Below are 23666 nucleotides of genomic sequence, written 5' to 3' on the forward strand. Positions count from 1 at the left end.
ACGCTTTAGAGCGTCACAATTTGCAAAATATCGACATATTTCTCCGTCGCTATTTGGGATATAGTGACTCTTTAGAGAGTCGCAATATTTAGACTGTATAAAGCGTCACTATTTGCACGTGTATAGACACATTTTTCCGCCACTATAAACCACATAGAGACGCTTTAGACACCCGAAATATATAGACTCTTATTAGAGTCACTATATGTTCACTTTCGTGCGAGGTCCCCCCATTCCCTCCAAAATAATTTAGACCCTTTGGAGCGTCACAATTTGCATCATATTATTTTTCATATATACATAATAATTTAGACGCTTTGGAGCGTCACAATTTGCATCATATTTTTTTCATATATATATATATATATATATATATATATATATATATATATATATATATATATATATATATATATATATATATATATATTAATCTAAAATCATGAATTATCTATAAAAATATATATCGACCATAGATAATTAATCATAATCAAATACATTAACTTACTATACGTACGTACACTATATATCTTAAAGCAACATATTAACTTGCTATGATTCATATATACTTAAGTAGTTAATTTAGGAAAAGTGATAAAAATCATCTATACATTAAATTAATTCGCAGATTCTAGTCAAACTGAAATAAAAGCGATATTTTAAAACAAATAACTTTCTAACTAGCATTATCATTTTTTCTACAAGATAGTCCAAAACTAAATAAAAACAACTTCCTGACTACGAACAAGTAAACATATCGTTATGCTAGCTTAGCTTCAAGATAACTTGTTCATCTCTTGATCTACATTTACTATTACCACTTGAATCATCAATAATCTGCAAAGAAAATTTAATGTCAAATATAGTATGATGAACATTCCATAAAATCAAGGGAAAATTAACAGTAATCCTAACCAGCTTGATCCTAACTACTAGTCGTCTTCTCAAAATAATATCAACTATTAATCAAGGGAAAAATGCATGACTATTAGAAATATAGACATGAACAATGAATATATATATATATATATATATATATATATATATATATATATATATATATATATATATATATATATATATATATATATATATATATATTATTGGTAAATTAGTTAACTTAATTACCAAAGGTAGAAACCCAAACAACAACCAACAGAAAACAACAAGGGAAACAAAAGCTAAGGGAGCACAGCCCGCACCCAAGCAAAAACAAAAAACACTAAAACATTCTACAACGACACCAGCCAAACTCGCAAAATTTGAGTTATAAAAGGTCATTTTTTACAAATTTGCAATGCTTGTATAATAACACTTTAAACATTAACATTTGATTTTTGCCTTGTTTTTTCCCCGTATGAATTAAAGGTTAGTTCCTACTTCCTAATCAATGGCGAAGAGACAAAAGTTAAAAGTGCTAAGTGTACTTGACGTAGCAAAGACACAATGGTACCACTTGAAAGTTTTCATGATTCTTGGTATGGGCTTCTTTACTAATGTCTATGAGCTTTTCTCCATATCTGTGGTGACCAAAATCTTAGGCCGTCTCTATTACACTGAGCCAAATCCAACTAGCCCAGGGTTTATACCCATGAATGTGGCCTTGTGTGGTACCTTTGCTGGGCAACTCATCTTTGGGTGGTTAGGTGACAAGTTAGGAAGGAAAAAGGTATATAGTCTTACCTTAGTCATAATGGCTTTCTTATCCTTAGCCTCTGATGTTCATTAACTTGCTGCTTAAACTGTGACTTTCTTTAATTATCAGGCTTGCCCATTTGAAAACCAAAAAAAAAAAAAAACAAGACACCAGCCCAACAAGCTACACAGCAGAACCAGACTGAACAACACAAGGTTTGCACAAAAGAACTGCACAACAGCAAGCCAGCCTGAGCAGAACAGTATGCTTGACTGACTGCAAACCTGCAAAACTACGCAACACCAAGACTGAGCAGTAGCAGCAGCTACAACAGCAGAACCTCAAGAACTTTCAGTTTTCAGATTCAGTAGCAGTAGCAGGACCTCAACATCAGGACCTCAACAACAGTAGCAGTAGCAGCAGATTCAGTTTTCTCATGTTATCAAAGCTGTAGATTCTTAATCTTTCGAGTTTAGTTCCTCTTGTCAGTTATAGATTTAGATTAAGACCCCAAGAACTTTCTTTTTTCCTTTGATATAATATTCAGGCGTGATGAGAAGCAAAGCAAGTGATGCTTACAAGTACAATAGCTAAAGAATTTGTACTTGGTATTCATTTATTGGTAATTGGTATTCATTTCTTATGATTTTCTTTTTACTGGTGATTTTAGATGGATGAGGAAATGCTAGAGGAGGAAGTTGGGGAAACAGAAGAAGAGACAAGTACCAAGAATATGTGGGAAAGTGTGGAAACTCTCACTAAATATTATAAGGAGGCTGTTTAACTGGGGATTATCAGACCATTACAGAATAGAGATCGCTGTTTACCGACTAGAAACAGAAAAGAACGAGTTGGTTGAGAAATTATCAACTTTGACAGAAGAGATAACTTCTGGAAAGGATAGATTTATCCGCCTGCAAGCTGACTTTGATAACTTTAGAAGGAGATCAGGTAAAGAGAGACTATCAGTTCGAAGCGATGCACAGGGAGAAGTAATTGAGAGTCTTCTTCCAATGGTGGACAACTTTGAGAGGGCGAAGCAACAGTTACAACCAGAAACGGATAAGGAAAAACAGATTGATACGATTTTTCTAAGATAGTACTATGAGTGAACAGACCAAAAATGAAACAGACTATAGAAGTCAATCAAACAGAAAACAAGCTTATACTATGAGCAATTTCTATGGCAACTAAAACTTTTTATAGTAGTTGATTTCAGACTTATCTCTCACTCATGGTCAGAGTTCGAATGAGGTTTTATTAGGAGAGTAAGTCGGAGTCGCTGCTGTCTTGGATTGACATTTAACACTGTGTTTTCTTTACGCGTTACAGAAGGAGCATCATAAATTAACTAACAGAAACCATAGTTTGTTAACAACCCAGACCTAACACCAAACTCGTGTTTCAGCTAATATCAACATAATACCTTATTATGATAATACTAAATCTAAACATCTACCTTCTAATCTCACCATCATCCATAAATAATCGACAACTATAAAGCTTGTTTCAGCTATAAGTTTATCTATAAAGCATGAAATGCAGTTAATTAATTCCATATGAAATTACCTTGCATTTGGCAATAGTGTCAAAGTCTCATTTCTCGGCCTGGTTGTCACCATTGCCACCAGAATCATCAGTAATCTACAAAAAGCATTTTAATATGTAAATTAGATATGCCACATTTCAGGTAATGATACATGATGCTCAATCAGAATAATTTCCAGAAATAACTAACCATATTTATTGCTGATTCCGCACCATCTAAAAGGTTCGATGAAACATTCCCTTTGCGTACTTCCTTCAAAACTTGTCCCAAAAAAGAAGCAATCATTTTAAATGATTGTGTTGTTTCTTCAAACTTGGTGTTTAGAACTTGATTTTGTTGCGCAAGGTCCTCATTTTGCTTCTTGACAACTGATATTTCACCTTTCATGTTCTCCACTTCCATAGCATTGTTGTTAACATAGCTTGACCCTTCTTTCCTCAGCAAACCTTCCACTCCAAAGATGTCGCTTTGCTTCACTCCAAATCCATAATTCAGAGGACGTTTAGGTACTTCACCTTTATACATGAGCTCATTAAAGACTGCATTCTCAATTTCAATTACGGGCTTTGAAGAAGAGGAACTCACAAGATTTTCTTGGACCTTTTTGTTGGCATCCTCCTGTTATATAATATGAAAAGATCACTCAAAATCTATTAACCAAGAATACTATGTACAAGCAAAGAAAAAAATAAATAGACTTCAAGAGACAAGATTGATTTATAGAATTAGCTCAATGCAATGATACCACAAATTGATGAGGAAGTGTGCCCTCTTTAAAGCTTCCATCTTCTTTGGCGTAAACTGATTTGAAAAATGCCAATTCGCTAAACACTCCTTTCTTCTCTTTCTGCAATTTCAGGAAAAAAATAAATTGAAAACTGAAATTTTGAAGTTCTTAAACCGACTATCACTATATTTGTTTAACACTTTGAGTTGTTATCCCCGTAGTAGGGTTGCTGGGTGCATTGCCACTTTGCAAGGGGTGACAGAGTCGGCAACAGAGGCAGTGACATCAGCAAGCTCTCTGCTAATTGTGTCAGGCTAAGGGGAATTCAGGAGTACGTTTCCGTGTAGATGCAGGGAAGATAATAAACAGAAGAAATATCAGCCAATAGTTGCTTTATACCTGTATTCAGTTTGTTTTGTTTCTGTAACAAGTGGCAAATATTAGTTCTAGTTATTAAGATATTAGGTAAATAAGTTTTTGCAAACTTGTTTGCAGGTACATTTTCTTTGCATTGTTTTTAGTTTATCTTACATGGTCCAATAATTAAAATCAATATGGACATTGATGAATCCCATGATCCCAGCTGGCCTCTATGCTTTTGACAGAGGACTAACAGATAATCTATCGATTCTTATAATCTGATAATGTAAACATTGACAGATAATTTGACTACTAAGTGAGTAAATAAAATGAAAACCCAGACCAATTGGACGACTTCGACGCTGTCCCACGGGCACCATAGGGTTCCGATTTCCCCTCATAAGAAGGAGAAGGAGAAGGAAAAGCCTAACTCTTTGAAGGTTGTGAGGGCAGCGCCGAAGGCAGAGTCGAATACCGATGCTAAGAGTGGAGTTCAGAAGTTTAGGGTCAAGCTGTTGCCTGAAAGTGGTGGCCAAGAGTGTCATGGATGTTCTCTGTATGGTATGTTGTTCTTGCAGCCGTTTACATACGTTTTATTCTGTTATTGTTGTGTTTATTGATTTTGGCTTCTGTATATCCTTTAGCGAGCTTGGATTTCCTGTTGGTTTTCAGTTCTAGAACAATGTATTGTCATCATGAAGGGGATTAGAATTTCCTGGAACATATATGGTTTCCTGAATGAATACTTTATTGGTTTCGAGTCAGATGTTTGGGAAAGAACCGGATTAGTTGGTTGTTAACTTTTTATGTCAGCTAGAATTTAGCTAAATTAGTGAGTTTTAGTGCTGAATGGCTTGATCAATTATCAAAAGTTCTAGAACAATGTATGTCATCATGAAGGGGATTAGAATTTCCTGGAACATATATGGTTTGCTGAATGAATACTTAATTGGTTTCGAGTGAGATGTTTAGGAAAGAACCATATTAGTTAGTTGGTTGTTAACTTTTGATGTCAGCTAGAATTTAGCTAAATTAGTGAGTTTTAGTGCTGAATGGCTTGACCAATTATCAAAAACTCATTTTAAAGGATCAAAGACATTATTTCGGGAATAAATTATATGGTGGACTGGTGGTGGTGAGGTGAAGCTTTGTTATTTTGGTTGAAATGTTAATAGAGAAAGGAATGTTGTTGGTTGTTTGTTGATTGGATAGGTTTGAATTTGTGTAATTGATTTACTCTTGAATTAGTCATGTTTAGGCTGTTGTGCTTGATTAATCTCAAATTAGAAATAATAATGGTGTTGATTTGCAACATTTGCAGCTCACAAGGCCGCACTTCACATCATCTCTAATTTTATTTACATTATGCTATGCTCTTATTAATGCTGGTTTTGATGTCTCAGCCTTACTTCAATAGCTGGGAATATCATCAACTGAAACAAGTGAGAAAGTTGGGACATTTTCACTTGCATATGCAGCTCACAAGGTTTCTGCCTACAGTTGCCCTAACTCCATTGTTGCTTCCTGGATTTCAAGAAAGTAGATAAAGATAACTAATCCCAGAATATATGACTACTCTGTATATGACTTTTCTTCCATTTGTGTAATACCAGAATATGTTATTGGATACGTAGCAGAATCAACTCTTTGTCATTTCATTGTGAATTTGCATTTTAGTGTGTTCAGAGCAAATGCAAGAACCATTAATTGCTGGCCTATCTCAAACATAGATCTCCATAACAATTTATCTGTTAACAGCTACTTACTTGATCTGTTCTCACTAAGACCAACAATGTAATTTACAGGCTACACCTACAGACTAACAGCTAAACATGTTTCGTTCACAATTAATTGATTATCATTGCAGGGTTTTTGTTGTAAAAATGCAGATCGAATAATGATTAGTTATGCTTAATTATGCATAATTTTTATTCTTTGTTATTGACTTTTAGTTAGAACTTTGTGAACAATTTTTTATCGCCTTAAGTTTATGGGGATAATGTAATAGAATGAAATACTGCCTTTGTTGTTTAAATTGAATAGTTTTTGCAGCTTCATGCACTGCAGATGGACTTCATTGCCTCTACTTTCTGATTTTTTCTACTTTAAACTTGGAGTAGCCACGCACACCCGCTCCCATCCCCAGACCACCCTCCAGAATCATACTTCTTAGTTCCTGTTAAAAAGTTGACTCTATTTGACAGTAATAGTGTCAGGTAACCCCGTTTCCTGATCCTAAAAGCTCTAAGTTCATGAGAATCTAGGACAACTATCTCCAAAACGTTTGAAGAGTCACATAATGTATACTTCTGCAACATGGTTTATAACAGAAACGGAAAGTAGGAAGATTTTCCCAGCTGCTGCTTTCAATTCCATTTGCCCGCATAGCCAACTTTTCTACATTTCTCTACTTTAACATTAGAAAACTAAAGAATGTCCTTATGTGTGAGATTAGATATGCATATACGAGTAAATATTACTCTTATTTGTTTATGAATTTTAGACTTTTATATCACTCTTATTTGTTTATGAATTTTAGACTTAGCACCTATAGCAATTGAAATGCTACAAACCAAATAGCTAGGTTGAAAAGCATACCATATCAACTCTTCGATTAGCAAAGCTTGTAGCACCACTGTTGTGCTTATTTCCTTGTAAAGCTCGAGCATTTTTTCCCATTTCAGATTTTTCCTAGTTTCATGAAACCAATGTTAGCATATATAGGTGAAACAAATAAAACTTACTAAATTTAGGATATTTTGGGGTCACAAACCATGGCCTCTGGTAAAAGCCAATAATCTACCAATTCCGTCCAACTCCTAGTGGACACTCCATCAGGCACGTTGGCATAGTTCTCTTCTCGAGATTTATTCACTGGATCGAAAAAATCCCTCTTCAATTTGTATCGATGATTGTTCCATGGTTTGTCAATACGCATCACTAGTGCCTTGTTAACTAGAGGTCCATCAGGTAACACAAAATGTTTCTTCAAAAAAAAAAAGGAAAAATTAAGTTACAATGTTAACAAAATAATTTGCCTAGCTAGTTCTGATCAGATCAGATCAGACTGATCTGTCTGATCTGATCAGCACTGATCTGATCAAAACTAGCTAGGTGAACTTAGTGATTCTGCAGAAACTTAACCCGGGGTCGGAACCCCCATGACCAAATAAAAACCTGAAAAACGGGCAACTGATTGATGAACACAGATGGAAACAGAATAAATTTAAAGCTAATTACACAGTTAACCAAGCTAAAATAAAACTACAATTAACATAAGTGTTAAGAACAATAAATCCACATACCCGAATCATTGTAACAACATTAGTTTTTAACTGATTGTTCACAGCACGCCAACTTGGGACTCCCACTGGACAAAGTGAATCATTTTTTGCAATATCTCCAAGGAAGCTCACAAGGATCTTCCCACCTTTTCGAATAGGTTGGTTGAATTCATTGAGCTTGACAATGTATCTGAACCCCTTTGCATCATGCCAAACGTCTCGAGGCAGAACTGGTCCCTTTACTAGATGTCGTATTCCATCAGCATCTGTCACAGGAGCTAAATCAGACTAAAAAATCACCAAGATCGATAATTTACAGTTTGCATATTTGATGTAGAGACATGTTTACCTATAGCTATAGCCTCCACCTTCTCATCAAACTCCCTCGATTCTGGCCAATTTGGAATAATGATTCGATGTCGAAGTGTTGCTTTCTTCACAGCAGTATCACTTCCTTCTCCTTGATCAAATTCATTTTCACTCTCAGAAGCCGATTCTTCAAATTCGTCCCAGTTGTAGTTTGGCATAACTTCACTCTCAACCTGATTGGATGGAGGAGATCGCAGAGGTTGAAATGCATTCTCACTCACATGCATGTATGTTGGAGGCAACTGACCTTCTTGCTTCCCGGTTCTCTTTTTCATTGCCATGGTGTCTGGTGGTGTAGGAGATTGTGACATCACATGTTTTGTTGCTCCCAAAGGTGCAACAAATGCTCTTTTCTCTAAATGTGGTTTGACACTTGTAAAAGAAGATACCGGCTGTTGTGTAGCTTTTTGAGGTTGTTGTGTAGCTTTGTGAAGCTGATGGGTAGTTTTTTGAGGCTGATTGGTAGCTGTTTGAGGCTGTTGGGAAGCTTTGAAAGGCTGCAAAGAAGGCTGCAAGGTAGCTTTGAAAGGCTGCAACACAGGCTGCATAGTAGGCTGGTGTGGATTCGGTGTTGACGCTTTTTGTGTTGCAATTTCAGTCAGATTGGGAAACGTAGGTCCTTTATACCATCTACTTTGTGTTGTTCCTGTAAGAGTGGGCGGAATTGGTTGTTGTAATGGGTTAGAGGATGGTTTTGTCTGGGTAAAGGATGGTTTTGATAATGCCTTCAGTTGTGGCTTTGAAACCATGGAAGTAGGCCGAGACAAGGATGATTGTGGTGCAACCATGGTTTTTTTAGCAGCTACTGGTTGCTTAATGGGTTGTGATACCGTCCCAAATGTCTGTGACACTCCAAGTGTTGGAGGACTGAACGGTCCCCAGTTTTGGGTGGATGGATCAGAAGATTTTGGGGACTTGGATGCAGCAATGCTCGACCCTTCGTCAATAGCTACCAATGTTCTTTTAGTCCTGTAACTCATATTTTAGTTCCTGTTCAGAAAGTAAGAAACACAATCAGCCATGAATAAAAAGGTCATTAAACCAACTCAATTGCTACAAGAATGAATCACTAAATAGGATAATAGGTATTCACTCAAAGTGACAATCATACACGTTAAATCAGTTTAACATTTTCACATAAACAAGAATTACAATGAGCAGAAAACTCCGAAAATATAGAAGCAAAGTGCAAATCTGATTGAGAAAAAGAAATTCATCTTGGCTCTAATTGGTCGTTAGCTCACTGAGTGATCTAGAGTCTAGAATATACAAGTCATAGACTCAAAAGTCTGAAACCTTCAAGGAACTTGAAAACTTTATATTGGAAGGCCTTTTGCTCCGTTCATCCCTTTATTAAGTTTCATTATAACCTGTCACATTACAAGCATAAGCACGAAACAAGATAGAGAAGGCAAACCAGAAAGGAAACAACTAACGGAAATGCACTGAAGATATTATCAGAAAGTGAAGATATTAGCACTATGGAAACAACCAACCTCCAGGTGGCTACCAAATCTCCCTGGAGGTCGAATTAGCACTATGGCCCCTACGAATGTGGATGCGAATGAGTGTGTAGCAGCTTGGTGGAATGAGGAGGGTGATGGATGGCATTTGGAGGGATTGATCTCACATCTTTGGGTGCACGAACAGGAAGCTATCAAGATAATGAGGGTAGCAAGAATTTTGTTTATCTCCCTTGAACTCAAATTATCCCTTTATTGGTTTTAACATGTATTTTGTTTCTGCAGAGATACTTGAAATTTGAAGAATCTGCAGGTGACCCTGCGCGTGTTCAGATTCTATATGAACGTGCTATCACTGAGTTTCCTATATCTAGTGATTTGTGGACTGACTATGCACGCTATATAGAAAAGAAGCTCAAGGTACTTTCTCAATTTCTGATTTTAACTGTTTTGGTTGAGAAATCTGCTAGCTAGCTTATTGTCAGTTGCCAAAAAACAATTTTTTCAGTTCTGATGGATCAAAGAGATGATCTCATAGCTGGCACACTTCCTTTTTTTTGGGTGTAGTTTAGACTGAAGTTATAAGCAATATTTTAGTTGGCCTACACTCATTTACTACACTTTTGCTCTACAGTTATGAGGGAAAGGGCAAGATGAACCTGCTACACCCTCCTTTTCTGAGATTCAGACTACAGTGAAAACTCTCAATTTTTATATTATCATGGCACCAGGAAAAAGCTAAAGAACAATCTAAAACAAGTCATCAAACAAATCAGGAAGCTGTGAACCAGCAAAACAACATCAAGCAACAGTTGCATGTCTGACATGTATTAACAAAATGATTTGGCTACCTTATTAGTTATTCCCCATTCTGTTTTGAAAAGAAAGGAGGGGAACCATACCTAGAATAAAGATCTTTGCTGCTTGATTCAGAGAGCCTAAATCAGTAATATCCTGAGCCTGTAGTTTTAAGAAAATGATTATCAAGAGAGTTATACATTCCATAGGAGAGAAAACAGGCGATAAAAGGATCAATATTACAATACAAATGAGCTTAGAGAAGCTTGAAAAAAGCTAGCTATAATTATATAAAGTCGGTGGTCACATATGATTCTCAAAGTCAAAAGACATAGAAAGACGATCCAATGGGTGATCCAGCAGCTTAGTATAGTAGTAAATGGCAGCTTTGAAGAGGTGGATGCACATTGTTAATTGTTAACATGAATGCAGAACACAAACATCTAAGGGAGAATCAAGCCTAAATTGCAGAACTCGAAACAGACAGAAACATAAATGAAGAAGTAAAGAGGTAACGTGTTGATACTTGTGTAATATTGGAAACTACTGGAGTGATGTTTACTGTTATAAACAATGAAATCTAGTGAATTGTTTTTAGCAATATTTTACATTGGAGTCATTTCATGATTAACTCACAGCATTTCACTAATCTTACAGATTCAAAACCGGTTTGTCTGTGTGGTTCTCCTTAGATAGCCAGGCATGATATTTTGGCAACTCTGACAGATACGCTTTGTCAAAGGGGGGTAAAACTTTCAGAACCAATACAGATGCATACAAACAAGAATCAATCTTTTCCCAATAAACCTTATTGTTTAGTTATAATGGACCAACCCACCCCTGACACACATTTTCTTGTGTACCACAGGCGCAACAAAAAAGGGAAGAAAAGCAACAACAACACTGCAACAACAATGAACCAAATCAAATACAAAAGGGGGAAATCACAAAAAATAAAGATAAATTGCCCCCTTTTCACGGAATAACGGTATAAAAATATATGTATCACCATCAAAGAAACTAGTAGTAGGGTACTTGGACATTAGTAGACAATAAAATAAGTGAGTATAGATTAAGTATATAACTCATTATTCAACCAGATTAAACAATATGACTCACAACGTCATGAACAAATACAAATACAAAGCAAAACAATAAAAAATATGCATGATCAATTGGTCCCACCCTCTTCCTCTACTGGTAAAGAATCCCCTAAATCAAACACATCTCTAGGCTTGTTCTTAACAACATGCAACCATCCCTTTTGTATCTCATCTTCTATGTAAAAAACTTGTTTTGCTTGAGATGAGAATACAAATGGATCATCTTGCAACAATCGTCCAGAATGCATCAATTTAGAGAAATTGACACATACTCCGCCATTTGGATATGCTTTTACACCCCTATGAATGTCTACCCAATCACAACGAAACAATACAACTTTGTAATCTCCGTAATAATCTAATTCATAGATATGTTTCACTTTTCCATAGTAGGCATCTCCATCCGCTTCGACCATAATTCCAGAATTTTGTGCCAAAAGACGAGAATCGCGATCCGTGGAAAGGAATTTGTATCCATTGATTATGTATCCTTTTAATTTTCTACCATAAGAATGCAAACCACCCGCCAAAGCTTTTCTTAGTTTCCCATCTTCGGTGGTTGCATCTATGTAATGTACCTACGATGATACATCATTAAATCAAATACATTTTTTTTAAAAGAAGTATGTATTCACATTAAAAGAACTTAAGTAACCTTATTTTGCAGCCACCCTCCAAACTCATTGATGATCCAGTTACTTTCATCACTCTCCGTGACAGGATTTTGTAAGTTCATTTGACGTTTCTCGGTTAAAAATTCACTTCATGGAAGAAGAACAAAATTAAAAATCATCTATTATAACAATTGATAATTCAAAAGAAAACCAACATAATACTTACTCCAGATCCCCTTTTATCTCATCAGAGTGAAGCAAAATGTAGCGATGAGCTTGTTTTAAGCTTTTGTCATCAAGGCGAATGCTGACCTCCTTCCCAATAACTCGACCACCAGAATTAAACAAGTAATCATTGGGATTTGGAATGTCATCATCCATCCTTTTAGGTATGTTGAAAATGGTCTTAACACCTTGAAGATATCTCGAACAAAACCTAATTGTCTCCTCTAAAAGGAAGCCTTCTGCAATAGATCCTTCAGGTTGGGCTTTATTGGTTACATGTGATTTCAAATGGGACAAGTACCTTTCAAATAAAACATTTGTACTTAATATATGATAAATGTGAAATATTAAATAAAAAGAATATAATTTAGACGTGTAAGATATTAACCTTTCAATGGGATACATCCATCTGTATTGCACTGGTCCACCAAGTTTAACCTCCTCCACTAAGTGAATCAACAAATGGACCATGATTGTGAAAAATGAAGGCAGAAACTCCTTTTCCAACTCACAAAGAGTTAAAATAATTTCATTTTGAAGACCATCTAAATCATCTGGATCAATAGTTGTAGAGCACAACTTCTTGAAAAAGGAAGACAATCTAGCCAACAAGTCAATTACTTTTGTAGCTTTAGAGGCCCTTAAGGCAACGGGAAGGATATCCTGCATTAGAACATGGTTGTCATGACTTTTGAGGTTAATCAACTTCCTTTGCTTCATATTCACACAACTAGAAAGGTTGGATCCATATCCATCAGGAACTTTAATTTTCTGCAAAACATTTAGGAACCTCTCCTTCTCCTCCGTAGACATAGAATAGGAAGCCGGAGGCATGCATTCACCTCCGTTAGGATTAGTACTCAGCCAAAGGTGAGACTTTATTCTCCATGCTTCAAGGGCTTCTCGATCATTCCTACTATCTCTACTCTTATCCATGCTAAGAAGAGTTCCCAAAATATTCTCAGACACGTTTTTCTCAATGTGCATCACATCTAAATTATGCCTTAGAAGATTATGCTCCCAATACACCAAATCAAAGAATATGCTTCTCTTGGTACCAAAGTCACTTTCATCTTGGACATCATCGTCATCATCGTGTCCTCTTTGCCTCTTTTTCGGTGGTGCCTTCGACTTTCCATAAACATGCTTCACCTTTTCTTGCTGCCTCAATATATCAGTGCCGCTAGGACGAGATGGGGCTTTACCCCACTCATTAGTTCCAAACTTCTCACAAAACTTGTCACCTTGACATCGATATGGGTGATCTGCAGGTAACCATTTTCTATAGCTACAATAGCAAATCTTGCTCCCAAATCTATCAGAAGGCGTGGAATCTAAGCATATAGGACATGCATTGTAACCTTTTGTGCTCAAACCAGAGAGCATTGCATAGCCGGGAAAGTCATTAATAGTCCAAAGCAAAGCCGCACGCAAATTAAATTTCTCTCCGGCAAAAGCATCAAAAGCTTCAACCCCTGTCCACAGCAATTTCAATTCATGCACTAATGGCTGCAGATACACGTCAATATCATTTCCGGGACCTGATTTTCCAGGAATAAGCGTGGACAGAATGAAAGAAGACGGTTTCATACATAACCATGGTGGAAGATTATAAGGAATCAACATCACTGGCCACGTACTATAAGTGGTGTTCATTAAACGGTAAGGATTAAAACCATCACTCGCAAGACCTAATCGAACACTACGAGGGTCTAATGCAAAATCACTGTGACGCTCATCAAATGCCTTCCATGCTAAGCCATCTGAAGGATGCCTTAAAATCTTCTTATCATCTTCACCCAATCGCTCTGTATCATGCCATCTCATATCTTCTGCTGTTGATGATGACATGTAGATTCTTTTTAGTCTCGGTATAAGAGGGAAATATCGCATTACCTTAGCTGGCACACCTTTCTTACAAGTATCCGTACCTTGATCACTTACAACGTTGCCCCTATCCTTAGTTTTCTTCCACCTCGATGTACCACAAACATGACACTTGTCTTTCTTTAAAAATTCACCCCAATACAACATGCAATTATTCGGACAAGCATCAATCTTTTCATACCCAAGGCCCAAGTCTTTTATCATTTTCTTACTGTAATAATAAGATGAGGGAAAATCAAGTATTTGAGGAAATGCATCTAGAATTAGCTTCAACAACATATTGAAAGATTCTATGGACCAGTGATTCATACACTTCAAGTGAAACAAGTGTAACAGAAAAGATAACTTTGAAAAATTGATACACCCCTCGTACAATTTCTCCTCAGAAGCTTCAAGCAACTTCTTATATGTCACATCTTCTTCTATTGTAGAATAATCATATTCTACATCTGTGTCATAGGCCAAGGGCTCCTCAATCCATTCATCATCCTCTCGTGCTTCTAAATTTGGGCAATTGGGAGGCATATTAACACTAAATGCTGATCTTAATAGCCCTCCCATATTATCTCGACCTACAAACCCACTTTGGTTATCAAGGGATCCTTCACTAGTAATCCCTCCATCACTCTCAAACATACGCTGAAACGTATCCCCTTTACCATGAAAAATCCAATCCTTATATGGCTTATAAAATCCCTTAAACAAAATATGCCTCTCCACTTCATTTACGGAGAACCATTTCTCTACCTTACATTTCTTACATGGACATCTAATTTTTCCTTCGACTAGATCTTGCTTGGCAAACTCAATAAATTCCATACAACCGTCGATATATTCATGATGACCAGTGGGTAGATCGATCCAACTTTTATCCATATCTATACGAAATTAGTTGAGTAATTAGTAATATACGTCGGTCGCAGAATAGGAAATTTTTATATGTACTTATTAAAATATTATAATCATTCTTAGAACCTTGATATATCACACGAGATTAATTTAAGTCACATAACACCTCCGTACACAACTCTTCTTAATTCATACCATAACTTATGGTTTTTTGTTTAATCATTCTTCCTTAGTGACTAATATTTGTGATCTATCTTCATCTTCTAAAAGTTATTACCCTATATCACTTCCATATTATATTTTCTTTTTGCGTACAAGATCATACTTTCAACTTCACATGAATTTGCAAGGAAAATAAAGCATGTGATTTTAGCGCACAAGGTGATATTTTCAACTTCACACGAAGACAACAATATAAATCCATTTTTTAAAAAGAGTAAGAGTACCTTAAGTAACGTGGCATCACATAATCAGAATTTATGGTAAAATTTCTTGGATTAAATGTAATTAAGCTAAGAAAAACTATGTAGTGGGGATAATGTAATTAGACAAACAATACCAACACAAAATGCCAAAGCTAACAAAAATACGTACTTACAAATTTGAAGCTATTATATCAAAACATTTGAAATTAAATCAACAGGAATACAATAGAAAGATCCAACTTTTGCATGATTGACGTAAGTTATGATAGCACAATAAACGTCGGTATATGCTCATTGTATATATATTGGACATCGAGGAAATGTAAAGCCACGGAAATTATATTCTAACACTTAACAAACCTAACTTGCAGAGTTGTAGCCCACCCTTGTCCATACAAAATTAGGGAAATAACAATTGTCCAATAAAAAACCTAAAAGGGACTTTATAGTATACATACCTCTAGTATCAAAGAGCATATGCAACGTACGAACCGATGCAGAACCTACGAACAACGCTAAAGACTTGCAGGAAACCTTGAACCGGTGTAGCAACGCACGAACTGATGCACGAACCTACGAACAACGCTAAAGAATCACAGGAAACCTTGAACCGGTGTGGTCGGCGAAACCTGATAATGTTGATAAATTATGGTCAAAATATAAGGACAACAACATTATCAGGAATTTAAAATCTAAAAAATATAGTAGATGAAGTTATCAACTTAAACAGAAAACACTACAAACATATCAATTCATGACCATGAATGCTCCATGAAAATGAACAAATGTAGGGAAGCAATGTGCTAAGCGCAGGTCAAAGAAGGGTGTTTTTTCTACATGGAAAGTAAAAGCAAATATTATCTGCAATCTACTCCGCGATAAGGGGATCAAGCAATTGAGTTTACGAAAGTCGTTATTGTGGGGCGACAAAAATACCAGAGGAGAGAGAAAGGAGATAGTGGTGAACGTAGAGGGACAGGAGAAGAAGTGAACTGATCAGAAGTGAACTGATCAGAAGTGAACTGATCAGAAGTGAACTGATCAGAAGTGAACTGATCAGAAGTGAACTGATCAGAAATGAACTGATCAGAAGTGAACTGATCAGAAGTGAACTGATCAGAAGTGAACTGATCAGGACTGATCAGGATTGATCAGTAAGGACTGTTCAGAACTGATCTGATCAGGACTGATCTGGACTGATCTGATCAGGACTGATCTGATCAGGACTGATCTATTTTCTATGTCGTCTGAGAGTGCAAGTGTCACAGTCCATAGAAAGCTAGCTATTCCATTTATTACTCAAAAGTGATCACCATACTCCGTATTAAGCAGCCATATTATCTCATATTCAAGGAAGTTGACAGAACACAACACATAATTAAAAAGACTCCCAAAAGTTTTATAATAATATTAATCCTACCTTGTTATGTCTAATCTAAATATTAGTCATTATAGATTACTCTTCTATTATGACTCATCAATTCCACGATCAATTATTTATAACTTGTACACCGTAGCAATCAGTATGTATTACTCCACTTCTTAAGCTCTTAGCTAGTGTTTGTTTGAATAATGAAATAAGAATAGTAATCACAATTTTGGATTAGATTCTATTAATTTGTTAAGAATAGAGTTATTCAAATAGAACGATAATCTCATGATTGAGCTTGAACTGATTTAGTGAAACACTCCTATCCGGTGCAATTGCATAGCCTCTAAAATGTTTTCTGTTAATGTTTCCCATTTTTTCCCGGTTATGCGCAACACATGATGTATATAGTTAAGGTTCGATAGTTATATTAGCAAACCAACATAAATTGGGATGTTTTCCAATTCCAATTACATTATTTATGTGTGGGATAAAGTAATTAAACCTAAACAACACCAACACAAATCAGGAGAAGAAGTGAACTGATCAGAAGTGAACTGATCAGAACTGATCAGGATGGATCAGTAAGGATTGATCAGGACTGATTTGATCAGGAATGATCCGATCAGGACTGATCTGATCAGGATTGATCAGAGCAGGACTGATCTATTTTCTATGTCGTAAATAGCCTAGGACTGATCTATTGTCATGTAATGCATGATCTATTGTCATGTAATGCATGATCTATTTTCTAAAATCAATAGAGATAAAAAGTTCAGGTATGTAATAAAAAATACTCTAAACAACTCTATAGAGCAATGGGGGCGGTTCGTTCCTCTTCCGACCAGATAAGAATTCCAGCAAAGCAGTCTTCAACACACAAACTTGTCTGCATCCTCGGGAGGGATGGGTTCGGTTGAACACGGATGGGGGCATACCAGGGAAGTTTTTACGAAAGGAGGTTGAGCCTCAAAAAGCTCAACCTCCTTTCGTAAAAACTTCCCTGGAAGCACTAAAAAAAGCTAGGTAACGACTCTTTACCATAATTCCATAAACCCTTACTCGCAAGTTCAAAATAATTCAACAGAAGAATACAATGTCGTTCTTTCTAACAATAGAACCTAAAGTGTAGCCAAACCATCCATCTCAAAAATTTGCTACTGTTACTTTTAACTCGATACATGTTGAAACTAACTGATATGTTATTATCAAAGCTCGTAGTCATAAAAACCATTTATGCATGCTGCAGTTTATCGGGGCAAAGATGGGGGCCTCAGGACTACAAATACAAACAGAAAGTGGCCTAATTAGCATCCCTAGTAATATCTGATGTGTTGTTGTGAAATATCTTCCTAGAGGTGCCCTAAAGAAATACCTCATTGATAATCGAAGGAAGAAGCTAGCTTTTAAGGTTGTCCACCAGTTGGCGCTTGATCTTTCTAGAGTGACAAATAATTTTGCAAACTCAGATAAATAATACCGGATGATAAGCTATAGTTCAAAGCTACTCTCAACTTGGCATGATAAACCCAGATAAACAATAAGCTAGTGCTGATAAGATAATATTTGGTTAGCTATGACAGTTCAAAACCGGATGATAGAAACTCAGAAATGGTTATCTGAGTTTATCATCCCAGCTATGACAGTTCAAAAATCAAAACCGGATGTTCTATCCCTTAACTCAGTTAAGCTATAGTTCAAAGCTACTCTCACTTCTCTGTGTTTTGAACTGCATATATTCAGATTAGGGTGCTTACTGCATAGGTTTATTCCTTACTCCATACAACTGGTAGTCAAACCTATATTTGGTGCCAACTAAAGCAGGGAAAGGCAAAGAAATTTATAATAAAGACAAGCAAAGTGCTGATAAGATAAGATATTTAACACTGCGATACACTGCCACTACCTAATACTACAGTTATGACATATAGAAAGCATGCAGTAGCTTAACATAACGATGACAGACAGACAATGAGCTTATCAGTCGCCTAATACTAAGTTCTGCTTTGTAAAGCTCAGTTCTGTTTTGTGCAAAGTTTGTTCAGTTCTTTTCTACTTACAGTCAGTCCATCGGTCACACATTTCACATAATCAGTCACAGAAAACAGTGTAGCCTCAAAAGAAGTTATAGATAACAGTAGAAAATGCTAAGTGAAAGGGTTCAAATAATTAGTATAAGTTCTATAGCGACAAATAATTTTGCAAACTCATCCAACATGCTCATTTGATGCACCAAGTTTCTCACTAAAGACAACCTAAACTAACCAAGTACAGCTAGGTGTCTTAAAGATTGACAACAGATTTTTCATACTAAGTACCAGATATCTTGGTCAGAGATTATCACCTAAATCTCACTAAATGTCTGTGTGTCTTTATACAAAGCATTGCCATGTATCCAAATTTCAAAGATTCTAGGCCAACTAAAAGTTGCAAATTTAAAACTATGAAAATTAGAAATAGATAGACAATACCTACAGTAGTAACAACACGGAAGAAGAAGTCAGACGTTCACCACTTTCCAACTATCGTCCAAATTACCAACTATCTGCAATTGAAAACTAAAATAAATGAAATAGCAAACACTCTGTAAGCGGTATATAGAAAATCACAGAAACTAAGAAGACCCATTCTAGTTTTTTTCTTGAATTAAGGATGCAATATAACATGGAAAACTTAAAGGCATATGATTGACATTAGAAATTGACATGAAAAAACGTGAATTAACAATATATGACGGAAATTAAAATAGTGAATCAAACCTAAACATTGTTATATGATAAAAATCAAATAGTGAAGGCGTGAAGCAGACCAAAAATACCTGGCGAATATATCCGGCAACACCGAGGATGAAGCAGCAATTAAGAAACCAGAGTATGCTTGAATTTCTCCAATTAAAAACCAGAGAGAGCAACGAATTTATCTTGAATTTGTTGAGCGAATTGTGAATTCAATAATTGGGCTTTTTCATGAATTTATAGGATGAGGAGTGAGATAGCTTATACTGGGAGATTTGACTTTGCTAACGTAAAGGTTGAAGACGGAATTCATGGAATTCGTTAATGGCCGGTGCTGAAGGTGAGGAGGAGAGATACGAATTCATCGGAAATCTGACGAGGGTGGTTAGTTTCAGCAAGGTATGTCGGTGGGAGGAGGTTGAGAGAAACGTGGGAGGTGGGTTGAGAGTTAGGCGGGATTCTGCGAAAAAAACAGAGAGTTAGGCGGGATTTTCTGCCCAAAAATTCAGTTGCATTGCTGCCTCACAAACACGTGCAACACACGTGTCTTTTTTTTTGTAAATAGCGACGCTTTAGAACGTCGAAATATTTTGCGGCTCTCTAAAGCGTCGCAATTTACAAATTAATATTCGCGCCCCAATTTCCTTGCGACTCTTTGTTAGACCGTCACAATAATTCCGTCTCAATATGTACCTCTTTTTTGTAGTGAATCCTGCTTCGATCAGCTTGGGAATTACCCGGTGCACCTTCCGAAGCTTTAGCAGAAGCAGCAGGAGCACCAGAAGCAGCACGAGCAGCAGAAGCAGAAGGAGCAGGAGAAGCAGAAGGAGCAGCAGAAGCTTCAGGAGCAGCAGAAGCTTCAGGAACCTCGAGTTTGATAGGGTTAAGACCCCCTAACAAATCAGCAAAAGTCTTAGACACGGGATAGCTGGTTATATCAACCAAAGCTACCCCAAAACCCATCTTCTCTTCGGAAACCAGACGTTCAGTCACTTGTTCATCATTCCAATGTTGAACAAGTGGGATTTCCTTAGGGGGGACTACACCCCGAAATAACGATCTTTGGAGATAAATTATCTCCAAAAATAGAACACAGCCACCAACCTTGTCATTTTTGACACTCTCTCTCCACCTCTCAACAACAAACCCAAGCTGGTTTAACACGTATTTACACCAATTTTGTTTCACAATCTGTGAAAACATCCTCAACAGCCTTCAAAACCTTGATGTCTAACAACCGGTTAGACGTAGGAGCCAAAAATACACCTATAAAAACAATAAGATAATTACAGAAATCAATAAGAAAATATGTTAACTAATTCATAAAAATAGTTCACTAATTAATGTAAAAAGTTAACTAAATGATGAAGAAAGTTAACTAAATGTAAAATAGGTTAAATGATTGATGAAAACAGTAACTAATGGATAAAAAAGGTAAACTAATTATTAAAATGAACTAATTAATGAAAAAAGAAGAATAATTAATAAAAAAAGGTAAACTAATTAATGTAAATAGTGAACTATATACTTGCCGTTAAAGGTAAATAACTTGAGCATGATTAATTTAGAAATTTTTACCTAAAACATATACCACAAAGGCACGTTTAAAATCATCTCCACATTCATCTGTTTTCAAAAAAGATTCCAACTCCGTCAAGGTGGGTGCCTGAACAGTTGGTTTCTTATGGAACTTCTCATTCCATCTTTGAATCATTTCATGGTTGGCATCTCCTTCAACCCGCTTTCTTGGCGTCTCTTGAACATCAAAATCCTTGTTCCATGGCAAGCCAAAGACGTCATAGACATCATAATCATATAACTGAACATTTTGTGTTTCTCCAAACTGGAGCATATGACCAACACAATTAAAATATTGAAGCAGCCATGGAACAAGGCGTGTGTTGACTTAATGAAGTCGAACACTCAACAAACCACCAAAACCTATCTCTTTAATGGCTTTCACTTTGTTTTCATTCTTCTTTATAGAATTAAGAAGATTAATCAACGCCTCTGGTCTACAATTTAGTTTGTAACCCCTACACAAAACAAAAGAATTTAATTAATGAAAATATTTAACTAATTGCTTAAGAAGTTAACTAATTGAAGAAAAATGTTAACTATTTAATGAAATAGGTTAACTAACTGCAAAAAACTTCACTATTCATGCAATAGGTTAACTAATTGATAAAATAGGTTAACTAATTAGTGGAAAGATTCTTTTTAAAAAAAGGTTAACTAATTACTGAAAAATATTTAACTAATTGTGTTTAAAGGTTAAATAATTATTTTGATTACATAACTACTTCATATAGGTAAAATAATTTGTTTCAAAGCAAAAGTAATTAATTTAAAAATAAATAACAAATAGTCATACCTATCCAACTAATTAAACAGTGATAAATAACAGTTACAAAGATAGGTTAACTAATTGAAGAAAAAAGTTAACTAACTGAAAAAAACTTCACTAATCATGCAATAGGTTAACTAATTGATGAAATAGGTTAACTAATTAATGGAAAAAGTTAACTATTTGCAGTCAAAAGTAAACTAATTATTGAGTTAACTAATTGCAGTCAAAAATTAACTAATTAATGGAAAAGGTTAACTAATTAGTGGGAAAAGTTAACTAATCAGTGGAAAGATTCTTTTTAAAAAAGGTTAACTAATTACTGAAAAATATTTAACTAATTGCAGTCAAAAGTTAACTAAATTATGCAAAAAGTTCACTAAATGTAAAATAAGTTATGATAATTGCAAAATCAATTTTTAAATAGTCATACCTATCCAACTAATTAAACAGTGATAAATAACAGTTACAAAGATAGGAGTTATACCTATCCAACTCTACAACTTCCCCACCATCTTCCGTATATTCTACTTTAACTTTCGACTTCTTTGGCCCCCTTCCAATTTTCCTCTCATCTGCACTCAGCTTTGGACTAGCTGGAATATCTTCAGTCGGCCTTGAACTGCCTTCAACATCTTGACTCGACTTCCCAGCATCGTGATAATCAGATGCTTTGTTTGCATTTTTTGACCTCATTATGTGAACTGAAACTATAAATGAATGTAGTTCAATATATTGCAATGCGCAAATAAAAAGAATGTGTAATGAACATAAGCAGTATAAATAGCAATAAAAACAAAACAATTTCATTGTGTAACTAATTGATTTGAATGTTTCACTAACAGGTTAAAATAGTTAACTAATTGGATTATGCAATTAACTAATTGGTCAAAAAAGTAAACTAATTGCTCAAGAAAGTTTGAAATTAAATAAATTAACTAATTCGTTTAATACTTGATTTATGAATGTCAGAATATGACTAATTGCTTTGAAAGAATAACTAATTGGTAAAAATAATTAACTAATTGATTAAAAAACTAATTATTTATCAGCGAACTTTTAATTGAACAAATTGAACAAAAACACCAAAACAAACTTCAAATTATGAACAAATTGAACAAAAAGAAGGAAAAAGGACAAGAAGCTTCAAAAATATTGTCGAAAATGAAAAACAACCAAAAGTATCACAAATCACAATTACAAAACCCTAAATCACAACCAAAACAGTAAGAAACAAAAACGAACTTCAAATGATAACAAAATTGAACAAAAAGAAGAAAAAATGACAACAAAACTTCAAAAATATTGTCGAAAATGAAGAACAACCGAAATTATCACAAATCACAATTACAAAACCCTAAATCAAAACAAAAAACAGTAAGAAACAAAACGAACATCAAATGATGACAAAATTGAACAAAAAGTAGATGAAAATAGAAAGAACTTACCGAAACTTGAAGTAAATCGGAAAATATCACAATCACACCTTCAAAACCCTAAATCGAACGAAAAAAAAGAGGATAAATCAGTAAGAACTACACACGAACAAAGAAAACCAAGTGAAAATGCAAAAAACTTACAGAAATTGAAGAAATCGAAGAGAAGATCAAAGAGTAGAAGCTTTCTCTCTCCTGAAATGGAAGAACTCGGCGGTTTCTCTCTCTAAAAGTGAACAGTGATTTGAAAATGGGCAAAAACGTGGGAAAGAAAACCTTTTATACTAAACCCGAAAAAATAACCGTTTTCGACCCAATTCGGATTTGACCCGCGTCCTGACCCGCGTCACGACCCGCGTCACGACCCGCGCTGCCACGTCACCCGTCTAACGCTGTCAGTCCGCCTTATTCAATAATTTGTGTAACTGAATATCCCCAAACTAATGCATAGTTATAACATTTCTAACATACTCGTTTAAATTTATTTATC

At 35.5% G+C, this 23666-nt stretch overlaps 2 protein-coding genes and 1 long non-coding RNA gene across 3 annotated transcripts; all 3 read right to left on the reverse strand.

Moving 5' to 3' along the window:
* Nucleotides 1-636: 636 nt before the first annotated feature.
* On the reverse strand, nucleotides 637-20074 carry LOC110784025 (uncharacterized). The gene is made up of 12 exons (XM_056835914.1): nucleotides 19477-20074; nucleotides 19130-19203; nucleotides 15748-15918; nucleotides 10291-10348; nucleotides 7906-8915; nucleotides 7578-7822; nucleotides 7046-7258; nucleotides 6871-6963; nucleotides 3931-4032; nucleotides 3375-3803; nucleotides 3206-3280; nucleotides 637-837 (listed from the first exon to the last, which is right to left on the reverse strand). Exons 5-11 carry the CDS (start codon nucleotides 8903-8905, stop codon nucleotides 3233-3235), a joined length of 2130 nt encoding a protein of 709 aa, XP_056691892.1. The 5' UTR covers nucleotides 8906-8915; nucleotides 10291-10348; nucleotides 15748-15918; nucleotides 19130-19203; nucleotides 19477-20074; the 3' UTR covers nucleotides 637-837; nucleotides 3206-3232.
* On the reverse strand, nucleotides 11358-14891 carry LOC130467411 (uncharacterized). The gene is made up of 3 exons (XM_056835915.1): nucleotides 12130-14891; nucleotides 11945-12050; nucleotides 11358-11867 (listed from the first exon to the last, which is right to left on the reverse strand). The coding sequence occupies exons 1-3, from the start codon at nucleotides 14889-14891 to the stop codon at nucleotides 11358-11360; spliced, it is 3378 nt and encodes a 1125-aa protein (XP_056691893.1).
* A 2163-nt stretch (nucleotides 20075-22237) lies between the features above and the next one.
* Nucleotides 22238-23504, reverse strand: LOC130466921 (uncharacterized). Its single transcript, XR_008927075.1, has 3 exons — nucleotides 23321-23504; nucleotides 23189-23236; nucleotides 22238-22450 (listed from the first exon to the last, which is right to left on the reverse strand). It is a non-coding gene; the product is annotated as an uncharacterized lncRNA (long non-coding RNA).
* Nucleotides 23505-23666: the final 162 nt, after the last annotated feature.

The sequence above is a fragment of the Spinacia oleracea genome, chromosome 2 (assembly GCF_020520425.1).
Source record: "Spinacia oleracea cultivar Varoflay chromosome 2, BTI_SOV_V1, whole genome shotgun sequence".
NCBI lineage: Eukaryota > Viridiplantae > Streptophyta > Magnoliopsida > Caryophyllales > Amaranthaceae > Spinacia > Spinacia oleracea.